Below are 17,254 nucleotides of genomic sequence, written 5' to 3' on the forward strand. Positions count from 1 at the left end.
CAGCTTTCCTTACCAGCCTGTCAATTCGCCCCGCATCCTTCTTCCTTGTGCTTCCTCCCCAACATACTACTGCATAGAAGAGGACGCTGGCAACAACAGACTGGTAGAACATCCTGAGGAGCTTGCTGCACACATTGAAGGACCGCAGCCTCCTCAGGAAGTACAGCCTGCTCTGCCCTTTCTTGTAGAGTGCATCAGTGTTGGCTGACCAGTCCAGTTTATCGTCCAGGTGGAGACCCAGATACGTGTAGGTGCTAACCACCTCCACATTGACCCCATCAATGTGGACTGGTAGCAGAGTGGGCTTAGACCTGCGGAAATCCACCACCATCTCCTTGGTCTTTGAAGTGTTAAGTTGAAGATAATTGAGTTTGCACCACTGCACAAAGTCCTCCACCAGGCTCCTGTACTCCTCCTCCTGCCCGTTCCTGATACACCCCACAATTGCAGTATCATCAGAAAACTTCTGCATGTGGCATGACTCGGTGTTGTAGCAGAAGTCAGATGTGTACAGGGTGAACAGGACTGGAGAGAGCATAGCACTGCTGATCACAGTGTCAGAGAGACAGTTCTTCAGTCTGACGAACTGTGGTCGCTCGGTCAGGTAATCTGTAATCCAGGTTACCAGGTGAGCGTCCACACCCATCTGCAAGAGCTTGTCTCCCAATCTGAGGGGCTGGATGGTGTTAAAAGCACTTGAGAAATCAAAGAACATGATTCTCACAGCACTTTTCCCCTTGTCTAGGTGGGAATGTGTCCTGTGTAGAAGATAAGTGATGGCATCGTCCACGCCCACTTTCTCCTGGTATGCAAACTGTAACGGGTCTAGTGCATGGCGTACCTGGGTTCTGAGCATACCTAAGACCAGCCGCTCCATTGTCTTCATCACATGCGATGTAAGAGCGACAGGTCTGTAGTCATTAAGCTCACTAGGGTGTGGCTTCTTAGGGACAGGGGTGAGACATGACGTCTTCCACAGTGTTGGAACTTGTCCAAGGCGTAGGCTCAAATTGAAGATGTGCTTCAGTGGCTCCCCCAGTTCAACAGCACAGGCCTTGAGTAGCCTTGGACACAGTCTGTCAGGCCCCGCTGCTTTATTGCTGCGCAATTTCTTTAGTTGGACTGTCACCTGATCTGTTGTAATGGTGAGGGGTGTAAGGGGAGGGGAGGGGGAGGGGTGCATCTGGGATCTGTGTGTCTGATGGCTGTTGACTGAGGTCGTTGTCACCTCATTGTTCGTGATCGCCATGTGGGGGAGGGGTGCAAAATCCAGTGATGGTGGGGGTACGATAGCCTGTGATGATGGAGGTGAGTGTTGCACTGGTATTGAGGGGGTGTGGGGGTGGGGGATGGTGGACAGACCACCGCCATTGGAGCGGGAGCAGGGCATAGTATGGGGAATCGTGTCATTTTAGGAACGGTTCATATAGATTTTTGCAACTGGTGATTTTTTACTTGCTAGGACCCCATTGAATACAAAACAACCTGTTTCCAATTTTTTCCTTCATTTTCAGTGCCAAAATTCAAGATGGCAGACAATATATGCAGAAAAATAATATAAAGGCTTAAAGTGGTCAATTTTTTTGATAAATATACACATAATAAGGTAGACAAGTGAGATACAGACTATTTACAAAATATGTATTGCATCATTTGCCATTTGAAATTTGGAGAAAAAATGGAAAAAATACAAAAAATTTAAAGAATTTGCATCTTGTTTCATTATTGAAGAGTTCAACAAAACATTGTCATTGTCACTCAAGTATTTATCCTCACCACGGTCACTGTCTTTTTAATATTGGTGCACATCTCCTCAGAGCCTTCATACCTGCAAAGTTGTGTAAATGGTCAGTTATTACTCTTGCAAGAACACCTTCTACTGCATTGGCCGGCAAGACAACAACACTTCACAAGCTCCACAACAGCCTCTGGTGCTGGTGGAAGTTTTGACAAAACAGAAGCCCATTGCCCATCAACAATTTGCCTCCATCCCAGTGATGGTGAGTCAAGAATCTTTGGAGCAGGCATTGTATCTTGTGCACAAACATTTGCTTGCCTGTGTGCTCTCAGAATTTACATTTCAACTTAATTTCACGAAACTCCCAAGAATTGGAGAAACATATAGGATGAAACTTCAAGCAGATCCATGACTCAAGGGCCTGACCCATCTGCCTGGGGTCAGTTACAGGACAGTAAGGTCTATATACAGAGAATAGAACATGGTATTTAGAGCCACCTGAGGTATATGTTACAAAGTGGTTAGATGGTTACTAGCCAGTATGATAATGCATGAATCCTATTTAGTGTTAAGTTCAAATAGTCCAGTGTAGGAGATGAATTGTCCATAGGGCAAGTGGTGGGTCTCTAGGCTGCGCGGGCAGGAAACCGAGCATGGGGACAGCAATAGGCGATGGTAGGGCAATCATAGGGATGGGATTTCCCTAGTTCCCGAGTTCCACCGAAGGGCTTTAGCTGTTTGAAAACCATGTTTTGAGGAGCTGACACACACATTTCTCACATCCAGCTAAAACGTCTGGAGATGGATGAGGATCTACTACAAGCCTACAAAATGTGTTAATGACATCATCATGACTTAATTGACTTGAAACAGAAACCTTTCCTTTCCCACGGCATAAACGGTAAATGGCGGGACAAACGGTTGTCTATCAATTTCCTGATAGGATACCCGATAGGTCCACCGACTCTATATGCACAATGCGATTGGCCGGACCGAAGTTTGGTTTTTCCACCTCACAAGCCAACAGAGAGTTGCTAGACTACCCTGGCTGGAAATTACATTTGCTGCCGCTAGGGTACGTCAAGATTTCTAGGCTGAGATGTATCTTTTGTCGACGTTCTCCAGTGCCCATGATAATGAGACTGTCTTTGTTGATGTCTGGTACCCTGCGAAGGGCAAGCACCAAGACATCTGTGTGACATGTGTAGATATGTGGGGTTTTGCCCAAATGACTTACTGCTACTGCCACCTTTGTGTGTGTGAACTGTGACTGGCAGTTTACATAGTTCAACAGCTTTATGAGCAAGGTAGAGGACGAGGTTGGCTTTGGTTTCCTTCGATCCCAGGAAAGCTTTAAAGTCTTTGATTGGTGTAGTCTTGTATTTTGTATCCCTTATCATGTGCTTTTCCCATTGTATGGATCTGTCTCGTCCTGTCTTTCATGGAGTTTGTGATGGTATAGTTGTTAAAAAATAAGTAGCCTATATGTCATTGTAGCCTCGTGCCTTACTTTCAACATTTTCAAAGAAGCATTCTGCCAGATCTTAGCATTATGTCACCTTTCCTGACAACCATCTCCTGCACAACAGCCATGCCATCTATTAAGATGCTATCCAATGTGTGTGTTAATTGCACTGAGCTACTCTCTGTAGATTGTTCAGATGATGCTGTTTCTGAAACCAGTCACAATTCATGGATGAAGGCAGACTTAGCTGTAGTGGGCAGCATTAGGCTTGCATATAATCAACAAATTCATATGTTCCCACAATTTCCTGCAAGTCCTGTTAACAGAATTATTGAAGACAAAAGAGCTCATTGTGGACTTCAGGAAGTCTAAAGCTAGCACACACCCCGATTCTCATCAATGGGACTGAAGTGGAGTGTATCACCAGCTTCAGATTTCTGGGTGTCCACATCTCTGAGGACCTCTCTTGGACCCTCAACTCCTCTACCCTGATCAAGAAGGCTTACCAGCGTCTCTTCTATCTGAGGAGGCTAAAGAAGGTCCATTGCCTCCTCAGATCCTGGTGAACTTCTACCCCTGCACCATCAAGCATATCCTTACCAACTGTGTAACAGTTTGGTATGGCAACTGCTCTGCCCACGACCGAAAAGCATTGCAGAGGGTGGTGAAAACTGCCCAACGCATCACCAGTTCCTCACTCCCCTCCATTGAGGCCATCCAGGGCAAGTGATGCTTGCATAAGGCGCACAGCAGGTTCAGAGGAAGCTTTCCTGCAGCTGAACTCTAGCTCTGCATCCCGGTAACAACCAACCTACAAAGCCCCCCCCCCCACCCCCACCCAATGCCTCCTTGCCTGTGCCTGTTGAGGTGTCCATGACCATAGCAACCTTGACAGGGACAACAAGGAGGCAGACACAACCCCCCCCCCCCCCCCCCCCCAATGTATGTTGTTTATACATTGTTCACATTACATAGCCATATTTATTCTGCTCTTATAAGGTAACTGCTAATATACACTGCACATATTTATATTACTATAAACCTCTCTACCTTATATAAATCAACTGTATAATACTGTCTACACTGCACTAAATGTCTTGACCTGTCTATGCACCACCTGTTTATACTTTGTATATCACATTGCACTTTTCTCCTTTTTTGCACTTCTGGTTAGACGCAAACCACATTTCATTGTCTTCATACTTGTACTCTGCAATGACAATGAAGTTGAATCTAATCTAATCTAATCTAATCTATTGTGGTGAGTGCAGAACATTACTTTAATTCAAATGATTATTAGGTTATGTGAAGGAAACTGTTAATCAGTCAATGTGTTTTTCCGGGTATGCCAATAAATAGCATAATGGTGGTTACACCCATCACTGGTTGATAATCATGACATTTCATGTCACCCATGGTCATATTTATTACCTAAGCCATTCAATTTTTATTAGAAAATGTATGTATATAATGATAATACCTAACATATCTATTTAAAATGTTTAAAAAGGCGATTATTTGCAATTTTTGGTGATATATCCGCCATCTTGGATTTTGGACCTGTGCAGTCCGGGGAAAAATTGGAAACAGGTAGTTTTGCAAACTATAGGGTCTGAAGAAGTGAAAAAACATAATTTGCAAAAATCTATATGAAATGTTCCAAACACCTTTTTTTGCTACATATCGCCCTGCACTAGCAGTCAAACCTGTTGTAGAAGTGGTTCAACTGGTTCGCCCTGTCCAGGTCCCCCTCCACAGAGCTGCTGTTCTTCTTCAGGCCAGTGATAACCTTCATGCAGTCCCATGTCTCCTTCAAGTTGTTTTCCTGCAGCTTCTGTTCCACCTTCATTCTGTAGTCCTCCTTAGCTTCCTTCAGCTTGAATTTGAGTTCCCCTTGCACACGCCTCAGCTCTGCCATATGTCCCCCTCTCTGAACGCCACCTTTTTCCTGTTAAGAAGGGTCTTGACATTGCTGGTTATCCAATATCCTATTGTTCCTTCCTCGTTTCCTTCACAAAATGAATTAGAAGGAGGGATTAGGACAGGAGGGAGGAAGGAAGGAAGGGAGGATGGATGGACAAAAAGACAAATGAGAAAAGGCCAGAGTCTGTGTCGAACGAGTCGACCCTCTGATATCCCATTCCCAACGATATTCACACCTCAGTCCAGTAGATGGCGATAATGCAGTAAGATTGCAAATTGCCAGTAAAACTAGCAGAAGAAGACAGCCAGAAATGGCAGTATTTCTATGTCGATTGGCATTTTCGTATGAATTTGACAGATAGTTGTGCTGAAAACTGGAAACAACTGAAGGGAGAAGGAGGTAAGGGTCTGACAGACGTGATGAGCTTAGTAGCTTTCTGATAGGTCCTTAGCAGGCTGTGTGTTTAAGGTATCTAGCAGCTAAGTTAGTTATCCTAATGTTAGTTGATGGCCACCTTACACCAAACAACTTTGACAAGATTTGGGAAAGATTATTGAAAGATTGTAGTCTTTTAAATAATGCCCTCTTTTAACTAAAGCTTTACTTAAAAGACCCCAATCTTTCAAGAATCTTTCCCAAAAGAAGGTACCGCCGTCTCGCTATCCGGAGAAATAATCTTTGGTCACCGCTATTTACCGATTTCCGGCGCACATTGACTTCCATTCAACACATGTAAACAAAACGTCAATTGCTCAAACTAACGCCGATAACTTATTCCAGCAACCATTTCACTTTGGTAACAAACTACGTTTTCGTACAACATATATACAGCAAAAACAACAGAATTTGGATCAAGTAATGTGGAGAAATCTCGGGAGGAAGAAAATTGCCTAGTGTCCATGAGTCCCGTATAACAGGTCACCTCGGCGGCCGTTATGCTTACTTGTTTTTATTACATTCAAAGACATACCTTCATATTACATCAGAATTTATAAAGGAACGAGGTTTAAAAAGAAAAACACAATATACCAGATGGATTATACGAATAATTAGTAAAAAAAAAAAAAAAGATTTCTACCGTAATTTCCTGTTACATTAAATATTTCATGGCGCTATTGCGCTGCACGGCCACCAGATGACGCCATTTTACTGCTTACTATTACATTCAAAAAAGGCCCGAAGTGCAGTAAAATGCCGCCATCTGGTGGCCTGAAATATGTAATGTAGCCCATTATGCCTGGTTGTTGACATTAGCACGCTATAACGTTACAACTTGTCAATTACTTGTACTAGTGCAAGTGGATAACATCATGCAAATGCTAACATTGCTACTAGATCATTAACACTGATTGTTTGCTCATTCAGTCCCAATGGATTGTGAAATGTATTTCCCAAGACCCAGAGGAGAAAACATCGGTTACATTTAAAGTCGTAAACTTAGAAAAAACATACAGAAACTAGACACTCCGTGATAAACTTAATTATTAGCTATGACAGAAGTAGAATTCTAAAGAAAAGGGCCCTTTTATCAGATCATCAGCAAACATGTCACTGGATTTAATCCAAAATGCCTGAATATGCCACACACCACAGTATATAATGACAATGTAATTAATGCATCCGCAATCTTATCCTTGTTCAGTAAGATTGAAAATAAAATTAATTGCATATCAAAGTTTGCTCAAGTATGACTGTCTTATATAACATTCATGTTGCCTACTCTTAATCCATCTTTGCTTCTGTGGCCCTTCCAGGTTCACATGTGCAGAACAAATGGCTTAACACCATATGTGGGCCACAGCCATGTTCCTGTTAAACTTTTCTTGTCTTTTTGTTTTTTACATCACATGTTCTACATCTCTTTGTGGCGATATTGCAGATTTGTCTGTAATTCCTCCAAAGAGCATTGAATAATTGTGTGTGTGTGTGTGTGTTTGTGTGTGTGTGTGTGTGTGTGTGCGTGTGCGTGTGTGTGTGTGCGCGCGCGCGCGCGCGCGTGTGCTTCTCTTATTTTCCGACAGATAACAAAAACGCAGAAGATAGAAGGAAAGGAGAAACAACATTACCATCATGACGTCACTGGAACATACGGAGACCATTGACATTATTGATAGTGACAGAACTGACAGTGAGTAAGGTGTTTCATTTGGCTATTGTCCATATCAAATTGTAAAGGTGTGTTTAGCTTCAGTTTCTTCAAGAGAGGAGAAAGTTACAACTTTTTCTTCTGTACTGTCATGAAAGGTCCCATAGACTGTTCCTGTTAGTGTCTGTATTAGGAGGTTGATGGAAATGATTACAGTGGAAAATTATACTTTTGTGCAGGCGAAGATGTCGTGGATCTTACAAGTGAAGTAACAGAAACATCTGTGGTTGACTTGACAAACAATGATTCAGTTGTGGTGAGTTTGGGGAATTATACTGTCATGTGCAACCCATATTTTAATCTCTTAGTGTTCTTACCACTTTTTTCTGTTTGTATCTTTTTTCAATTGTTCCCAATGAGGGGAGAGCATACTGTATGCGCCTGCCTAGCTAAGTGTCTTTAATGGGTTTTCTGCTCCTTTTTGTGTTGCCTCTCCGAGCGCCTTTTAGTTGAAAATATCTCAACTCTTGGAACTTTTAGAAAGGCTCTGAAAACGCCACAATGGGCTACTGGAAGTCTATCGTAACTGGAATAATGATGGACCAAACTCCATAGATTGTCATTTGTTTTGCTTTTTTGTCATGGGTTTTTTAGAAGTTTCAGAGTCTACCCACACTCTGCAATTTACATTTTTGATTGCATGCTGGGTTGTAGCACCTTTCTGCCAGGACACAGGGCCTTAAGGTTTAGTGGACACTGTCTAACATGGTTCTTTTTTGCTCTTTTATATTTTGTAACACCATCTGAGGCAGTTGGTAGATGAAGGTAATGTACAATCTATTCATTGTTACTACATCATTGCGTCACGTAACCTCACAATTTGCTGCCCTTTGAATTTGTTTTATTGTTTAGGTTTTCATTTCATTCATTGATTAGGTTTGTCATTTGGCTCTGTGAAAACTGCTAAAACAAAACATACACCATATGGAAAAAAATATATATAGATGTAGATTTAGTTGTCTTACATTGGTGCATGAAATTAAGCATACTGTCCGGCAACATGCAGTTGTGTGTCATAGTGATTCATACTAATTGTCACTTAATAATCATAAATGAATTATTAATGTTAATCTGATTCTCTGCTCATTTGTCAGGTCCACATAACCATAGCGATACAGATGATTCACCATGTGCCCTCAGGTCCAGAGTGTTGTCCTCTCCCCATAGGAACACCAGCACCAGGTACAGTAGCATGCCAGATGGATGGGTTGATGGAATATATCAGGAATGGCCAAAAGGCAGATGCAGTAGTGCAAAATTCATGTATTTAAACTGCATGTCTTTTGTATTTAACAATTGATTGTTACATTTTCCATAGAGACACTGGCCAAAGCATGTCAAATGATGCTTCAAGGCAATATAGATTTTCGTAGTTGTAATAATGTTTTTCTTATTGGTCAGATGGCTTTTTAATCTGAAATATTGCGTTACCATTTTGAATCTATTATGTGGTTCCTGTAAAGGTTGTTGATTGTAGGCCTAATAAAACACAGTGCATCACTAACATTCTGTTGGACCCTTAACGCAAAATGATGTTTCTTCCTTGCACTAATACAATGATAGATAACAGAAAGAAACACACATTCTTGCTTTCAGCAAACATGTGGCCAATAGGATGCTTGCATCCTCATGCTCTATGAGTAATGAAGAAAAATGCCAGATTTTAAAGGGCCGTCATTCATACATCATTTGTTTTAAAGGGCAACAGATCTGAAATGATATTTTGTTCATAGGTCTAAACCTGGTGTAGTAAGCTGTCCAATTTGCTTTGATACATATCCTGAGGTAAGGATCCCTGTTTCATCTTTATCTGCTAAAGACAGCCATGGCTTTGAAGTATCAGGTTTTGTAAAATGTCATGCTAACATTTGATATTTGGGCCGTAGTTCAACATGGATTTGAATCATTACATTTATTTCGAGAAACATAGTAAGCTACTTACAGCATAAATGATCTCTTACAATAAGTGTTTAAAGGGTAACTAAAACGAAAGAGGTAACAGATGTGTTATTGGTAGTGATGCACGTGTCGGAGGTTTTTATGACCCGCACCCGCCCAACCTGTTTTGAAGATCCAATTCGCCCCGCCAGACCCAAGAAAATATGCATTAAACATTTACCCGAACTTGACCCGACCCACAAATTGCTATTTTTAATGAGAAGTAACATTGTTACCTCCATATCATGGAGTAGCAGTGATAATGTTTCCTTGTTTTAAAAGACGTTCATGTATGCTGTTCATGTATATAGCCTTGTCTAAAACAGGGTATGTTATATTAAATTGCCTATTACAATGGGAAACTCCTCTCCCTCTCACACACACATGTACTGTATGCGTGTGCACACACACAAATGCATGCCTATCCTTCACATTTCTTTCCTCTCGTACAGTTAATTTGAGCGAAGTATTTGCCGATATTATCTCTTCTTTTCTTGCTGACCATCAAAAATCTGATCAAAAGGTTACAGGCTACCACTAAGAGAAAACACTCATGAAACTCAAGCCCAAATAAATAAGAAGACTGGGATGACTTTGGCTGCACAATATTCTGTGTGTGTGTGTGTGTGTGTGTGTGTGTGTGGCAGATATGGCCTCCCATGAACGGAATTATATGAATCTTGGCACGTATTCAAAGAGTGCACTTCAAATTTCGCGCAGCTTTGAGCATGTCAGCCAAAGATACCTGCGATTACAACCCCTCGTTTTTGCTTTTTCATTTTTAGCTAGGTGGCGCTATACCTCAAATGAGTGGATATGGAATGGGTTGACAATAGGGGTGTCACGATATACCGGTTTCATGATAAGCGTGATAATTGAACACATGAGAATCATGGAAATAACGCACCCATGATATTATCGTGCAGCACAACGATGGCATTTTGACTTGTTACTCTCGTGGTTTCTCTTTCTTCCTCACTTGCTCCCTACAAAGTCACACACACAAACCTGATGTCGTAGCAACGCCAAACTTTAATATTGTAACTTGCCAGACGTGACGTGATGGAGAATGCAGCGGATAGAACAGCATGTATCCTGCAGTCAGTCTCTGCTGCTCTGCCCTGCAGTAGGACATTCACTCTCCAGTGTGGGAATTCTTTGGGCTGCGCAACAAAAATTGATATCAGGAGATTGTGTCTAATTTTACACGAAAAGCCTATAACAACACAATCAATTTGAAGGTCATGCTAAAAGTTTGCTTGTAGAAAAATAAGTAGGCTTAAAAACATACCTCTGCATAGTGATATTTCTGAGCTCAAAAAGGCAACAGAAGTATCACTGCAATTGCTTTGCTAGTGTGGCGGTCATAATAATTGACATTCTTAACCACATCACAATAGGAAATTCAACCAAGCAGTGGTATAAAAGCTGGTTAAGGAATAGTCTCAATAGGCTCTAGACCAGTGGTTCTCAATATGGGGGTCCAGTGGTTCTCAATATGGGGGTCCAGTGGTTCTCAATATGGGCTTTAGCTAAGCATCAGCAAATTGCCAGTAGTAATATAGCAGTCCTTGTGGACTAACAATTTTATGCTATGTGATAATATAGTCCTCTGTGGTTGGGTTGTTCTATTACCTGTGCATTGTAGTTTATTGTCAGGAATTGATGGATAAAAATGTGTTTGACCTTCCCTGTGTACTTTTGTTTGTTTTGTTTCTATTCACAGATCTTGCACAGCGGCAGAGTAATGGTGTCCACTCTGTGTGGTCATACGTTTTGTAGTCAGTGTCTGCGTGACTCCCTTGCCCATGCACACACCTGTCCAACTTGTAGAAAAAAGCTCACACACAGACAGTACCACCCCATCTACATTTGATAATGAGCACATGTAGTAACTTTGAAAATGTTAGTTGAAGTCTGTTCTGTAGATAGTGTATTCACCTTTAGTCCTGGTGCACTATTAAGAACATCATTGTATCTTAACCCTTGATGAAGGGCTGAGTGCATATTGTGCACTTTGTTTGGACTTTTACTTTCTCAATGTTGGAAAGATCTTTATGTGTGAATTATACTTTCCCTAATTGTTGCAGTAACATTTTGTTACATTTGGATGTACATGCTTTTTTTGTTGTTTATGTATGTGTTTTGTCTGCATTTTACCTTGATTGAATAAATAAACTATTTGAATGCCTACATTTCCCTCGGGATAAATAAAGTATTTATCAATCTATCTAAATTGCTGTACTTGTTGATATCATATAGTGCAATATATGATGTATAAAAATGAACTGCTCTTATCACTCATATGCCCCATTCAGACAGGCTTTGTCCACCATTTCATGAGTATTTATTTAATGTACTACCTGTGTCCTGTCTGAATGCTACCAACACATTAATGCCATAAATATATGGGCAGAGGATGTGGATTACCAGGGGAAACATTATATGTTGGTGAAATCAAATAGGTAAACAATACATATTATGTCATCATTATAATATTTGTATAATGTATAGATTGATTATAATCATGACTTTTTCACATGCTGGTGCCCAGATGCCTAACAGTAGATGGTGCTACAGGCCAATGGGAAGAGAGAAATAAGTATGAAAGTATTGGCCATCATCAGTAGCCTGCCTTAAAAGGCTAATCACTTTGTGGGGACATCTCTATCTCGAGGAAGAATGTTGAGCAATCTGTTATAGGTTTTAGTGTACACATCTATTTAGAAGATACAGAATCAATTAAGATTTTAAGTCTTTCTTTGATGTTTCATGCAGATAAGATTTGAAGTTTGTTCTGTAGGTAGTGTATTCACCTTTAGTCCTGGTACACTATTAAGAACATCAATAGATACAATCTAGGCCAGTATGTTACAAAATAAATGTATCTGGGGATTATTTAAATGAAATGATTACCAGACTGGAAATCTACTGATTTTGAGCGGCAGCCCTACAGGAGCTTGTTCATGATGACAGTACGTTCAGATGGGATAGATGTTACAAAAGGAAGTGTAAATCTTAAATGTTTGAAACTTAGATGTTGGAAAAGCACTGTTCAGACTTCAGCCAAATTAATCTAATTCATAATAATTCTTCCGAACCAACTTCAATGGAAAAAAAAAGGTTTGACCTGCAACCTTCTCTGCAGCCTGAAAACCTAAATGGCCAACACCATCAATTACTTTTATCCAAGAACTCAGATTCTGTTCATAACATAATAATAATTATAATGATAATAATAGAAATAGTAATAATAATAATTTACTTTCTCATTTGTTGCCATTTCTTTTGATGCAATTTACACAAATCATTGTAGGCCATACGCTTTTGGATGAAACAACAGAATCGCACCAGTAAGAATATAGTAGGGTCAGGATATTGCCATGGCTAAGCCTTCTTTTTTCAAACCTAAAAAGTAGCTGGGAATGCCGGCTACCTAAAAAGAATAAAGACTGCAGAAAGAAGCAGGAAGAGACATTTATGGCAATATAACAAGCTTTGGTGTGAGGGTTTAAGTCCTCAGAGCAAATGTTTTCTTCCATGTCTATTCAATATTTTATTTTAGTTTGTTAAGGCTACAACAAGGAAGAATGAAATCCTCATAGCAATTGGGCTTCTGTTGTCACGACCAATATCAGTAACAACAATAACGTTATTAACAGTAGGCTATACCTATTATTGTAAAGTTATTCTATAGGGAAAGAGTTAAATGTACTTTTGTAGTGCCTCCCTGTGATTGGTCAAAACTTTGCTTTTGGGCAGGCTGGAATGCCCCTTGGCGATTGCGGTTTTAACAGGACATCAGCTGTGTAGGCTATGTGTCGTGAGTTAAAATTGTTATGCGCGTATTTGTAATAAATGTTCTTAGAATCAAGCTCCAGTGCGGTTACGCTTTTGAGAGGGGAACAAGCCACTGAACACATCGCCTTACAAGACCAGTGGACCTATTACGAGGGCCTTCACGATTGTCACTAAAACCATGTCAACTGGTGGTGTGTGACCGCGTGTTACTGGACCTGCTAATCCGACTCACTTGCACAGAATCGTTGTAATAGGAGTCTTTTAATGTATTTCTACTTAAGTGGTGGTTTAAAGTGTGGAATATATCAATCTATATTGTCACTGGAGCGGTCCGTCTTTGCAAAGATTTAAGCATGGTTGCTCTGCAATCCGCAGTTGGAGACTAATTCCAAAGTTCATTCTCGATTGCTGGTAAGATATCACAAATGTCCTCATGTAGGCTATGTCCTTGGGTGGATGCAGCTTAAATTATATTTTACATTCAAAGTAATGAGTAGGCTAGGTTAATATTTGGGGTTCAGAGTATCTTGGGGTGATTAAGAAACTACAAGACCCAGTTGCTATGAAAGGTGTGCCTATGTATTTGGCTACTGTACATGGCATTTATGATCTCATTTTGAAAACACATGTGATTGTTTACTTTATTCCAATAGCCTAGGGTTATACACTGTACAGCCTAATAACATTTTGGACATTAATGATTTGTTATCAATGTTTTCATATAGTCAAACAAATATTTAGAGGTAATTTTAGCAGCTTTGTAGCCTAGGCCTAAACAATTTCACAGTCTATAATTTTAAACCCTAATTATATGCACTTTTTCAGATATTCAAGACATTAACTGGAATGGAATTTTTATGGATAGTGTTCCTCTTATTTCATGGTTTATTGTTGTCGGATTGTGCACGAGGTAAGTTCCACATTTACTGGTATCCTAAAGATGGGCTCAAAATGTTGGAGAGGAGATGCTAAATAATTGCTCTAAGGAACAGATAACCATATTAATTCCATGATAATCTCTGTAGGCTACTACAACTCCTACATTTTTACACTCAATTTATTTCAGTTAAGTTGTATGTTATGATAGGTTTGTTGTCTTTGGTCAGTTACTGTCTCATTCTTTTGAACAAGATTGACAAAATGTTACCATGGAAATCTGACAACTCATGTTATATGAAAGATCAGTTAAGATCAGTTAGTTATGTTCCCCATAATATTTTGAATAAATATATCTGCCACTGAAGTGCCCTTAAGGATTGGCAACTCATGTCATCAGAGCACACGAGTGAAGCATGAATGACTGATGTTCAGCAAGTAAGCACTCCAGAGTCAGCTGCTGTGGACAAAGGTGTGTGTTTGACACTGGGTAGGGATGACTGCTGGATGGAAGGATAAAGTACCTGAACATCACATTAGAGGACCGCATTTGTGAAGGAATTTCAGAACAGTCACAAGTCAGGCTTTGTGTTGTTTAACAAACAGAAGCTTACAAATATTTTAGAAGGGAATTTTACACAGAGAAGATAACGGACAAGATTCTGCCATACCATTCAATCAGATACAACTTCTCTGTTGCTGTTGCTGCTGTCATTGTGTTTCCCTGTGCTTCCTGAAATTCCTGAGTCTGTCACATTTTGTAGACATTTTGTTGTTCACTGCATCAGCACCACAAATATACAATCATTTGCTTTCAGTTTAATGACATGTTGAACATAAGTAAATTGGCTCATCAAAGTTTATTCAAAAGTAGCCTGGGTGAACCTGGGTTTTGGTGGTTCAGAAATGGGCTCAAATGGGAGCACTGCCAGAGGGATGTGCTGAGCAAATTCAAATGCGCTCACAGGTTTGTAATTCAAATTCACACACACACACACGCCCACACACACACGCACACACACACACACATACTCACACAAGAAGACATACTGTATATTATATATGATGTATTATAGATACAGTATCGAATGCAATATAAACTGCAGTAGGTGGAAAAAGCAAGACCGTCAGAAAAAGTGCATGCCATACTGTAAAAGAGACGTATGTTTTTGAGGCATATGAGTTTGCAGGGCAGAGGGAACATGTATTGCCATTTTGTTATTGTTGTTTGGTATCCTTGCCGTAGCATTTGTGAAAATTGGATGTTTAGACTGAAAACTATGCTTTTACAGTAGATATTAGGCAATAGCATTCATACCTGATGGGGTCTCACTCTTTATCTTGCGCTTTAAATAGGTAGAAGGCTCTCTCCTGGCCTTGGTGTGTGGTGGTACCAAGGTGTTGAGCTCATATTTCGCTGTGGGGGAGGTACCCTCTTATCATGTGAGTGAGAGAAAAAAAAGTAAACACTTCAGTCGCAGAAGGTGGGGGTTGGCGGTTGAAAATATGTTTGGGCAAAGTTGTGGTCAAAGGGGAACAAGAATCACATATCTTCAAATTTTGGTGATAACTTTGAGAGCTGTGATGTGATTAGGTTACATTTGATCCGGTTGAATATACTGTATCTGAGATATGGCCTCCAACTTTAGATTTACAAATAATAAAAAGAAGAGATTGAGCTGATTGTTGCAATTGTTGTATAATTAGAAATATTTTTCCTGAACCTGTAATTGTTGTTTTTATCTGTCTAGCTGTAGCTGCTATAGTGTCTGTATGTTTCCCAATATACCATATGGCATGCAAATGTACTTTTGTCAGCAGTCGTTATTTTGATTTAGCAAAACAAGAAAGGTTCATTGTAAGGTCTGGAGCCTGTGGTCGGTCAGCCTTCACAAAGGATACCAGAGGTCAGTGTCTGGAAGCCTCTGGAAGAGGGCAGGATAGGGTTAGGGTTGGGGTTAGGGTACAGGAGAGGTCACATGCCTGACCTTCCCACAGTACTCTAACAATAACATCAGTTTCCCCTGCCTGTTCCTTCACTCACATTAAAATGTAAATGTAAAAGTTCTAAAAATGTGCTAAATGTTTATTAGCACTCTGATGAAGACTGTTAAATGATTGAGATTTGCTAAATATTTATTACCTCTCTGATGTAGATGTTAAATGTGTATTAGCACTCTAGACTGTTAAAAGCACCATGCCATGGCGTTTGCCTTCTTTTTAATTGATACCTCTCTCACATCTTTCATTATTTTTAAAGTCTTGTTCCTCTACCTACACCTCTGACCAAACACAGTATTGTTCCTCTACCTACACCTCTGACCAGTATTGTTCCTCTACCTACACCTCTGACCAAACACAGGCTGCTCTATAGCATCATAAAAAAAAAAATTCTGTAAATGAGAGCACTGTCATCTATGTCAAGATCTCATAAAAGTATTTTACAAACATATTTCAAATGTTTAACCGTTTAGTTTTGTATTTCGCAAAGTAAGTCATCCTCTTTCGGTCTTTGAGAGGTCACTGATCACTTGGTCAGTAGCCGCTGAGTTACTAGATCCCGCCCTCAAGCATCCGGAAATACATCCCGCCCTCCTGCTGTCAAATCCATCCCAAAACTCAAGAGACTGAGAGAAGTAAAACTGAGGACCTCACAAAGAGCGAAAGGAGTTGACTTATTTTGTAAAATACAAAATTAAATGGTTACACATTTGAAACATGATGTTTGAAAAACATTTGTGTAAGGTCTTGACATAGATAATGCTCTCTTTTACATAATTCTACGTCTTGTTTACATCCTCTGTTGGATTTGGTAAGGTAATGCAGGGCTCTGTACTCCTCAGTAACCATGTCATATATCAGATGGACTTGTGCGGTTTCTTCTGCATGGCATGACACACTGCACGTAAACATAAGACTCTCACATGATTCGTAGTTGGCACCTTGAAAATCCACTCAGCATACTCATTTTCACACAAACACACACACACACACACACACACACACACACACACACACACACACACACACACACACACACACACACACACATACCTCTCATCTGACACTCAGGACATAATCAGTTGTTAAAGAGGCATGGGGCAGAAGACAATGCCACTGTGAGACTCTCTGCCCTGGCATGCTATCTGTACTCCAAAGAACTTGGGATTGATCATACTTCCAATCTCTCTCCAGCCTGGAAACACATCAAATAATGTACCCTTTCTGCAATAGTATTCAAATATTCCCATTTCCAGTAATACTCTATAGTCTGGATATATTCACGAACTGTCATGTCACAGGAATTCAATTCAGTTAAACCCTCCTTGTGTAGTTTGATGCATTGGCGTCTATGTAGCTTGCATA

The 17,254-nt window shown here is 40.3% G+C and overlaps 2 protein-coding genes across 2 annotated transcripts in view; both read left to right on the plus strand.

Annotated features, from left to right (window-relative positions):
• The first annotated feature begins 5,396 nt into the window (after window positions 1–5,396).
• rnf4 (ring finger protein 4) lies at window positions 5,397–11,447 on the plus strand. The gene is made up of 7 exons (XM_076292601.1): window positions 5,397–5,526; window positions 7,149–7,255; window positions 7,453–7,529; window positions 8,026–8,038; window positions 8,368–8,455; window positions 9,007–9,058; window positions 10,938–11,447. Exons 2-7 carry the CDS (start codon window positions 7,198–7,200, stop codon window positions 11,085–11,087), a joined length of 438 nt encoding a protein of 145 aa, XP_076148716.1. The 5' UTR covers window positions 5,397–5,526; window positions 7,149–7,197; the 3' UTR covers window positions 11,088–11,447.
• Window positions 11,448–12,951: 1,504 nt separating this feature from the next.
• Window positions 12,952–17,254, plus strand: part of fgfrl1a (fibroblast growth factor receptor like 1a) — a 28,642-nt gene continuing 24,339 nt past the window's right edge. Inside the window, exons 1-2 of the mRNA XM_076292602.1 lie at window positions 12,952–13,423; window positions 13,838–13,922. Coding sequence (XP_076148717.1) covers window positions 13,859–13,922 — 64 coding nt within the window. The 5' untranslated portion in view covers window positions 12,952–13,423; window positions 13,838–13,858. The remainder of the gene's footprint in view (window positions 13,424–13,837; window positions 13,923–17,254) is intronic.

This window comes from Alosa pseudoharengus, unplaced genomic scaffold, assembly GCF_046254945.1.
Source record: "Alosa pseudoharengus isolate Yale_2024_CS ecotype anadromous, Long Island Sound unplaced genomic scaffold, YU_APseudo_1.1 YU_APseudo_1.1_scf_19, whole genome shotgun sequence".
Taxonomy (NCBI): Eukaryota; Metazoa; Chordata; class Actinopteri; order Clupeiformes; family Clupeidae; genus Alosa; species Alosa pseudoharengus.

Bases quoted from the DNA above. Each gene is read 5' to 3' on its own strand.
- rnf4 (XM_076292601.1), top strand. From the start codon at position 7,198: ATGACGTCACTGGAACATACGGAGACCATTGACATTATTGATAGTGAC. The intron at 7,256-7,452 runs GTGAGTAAGGTG...ACTTTTGTGCAG, and splicing joins TGATAGTGACAGAACTGACA to GCGAAGATGTCGTGGATCTT. The intron at 9,059-10,937 runs GTAAGGATCCCT...TTCTATTCACAG, and splicing joins GCTTTGATACATATCCTGAG to ATCTTGCACAGCGGCAGAGT.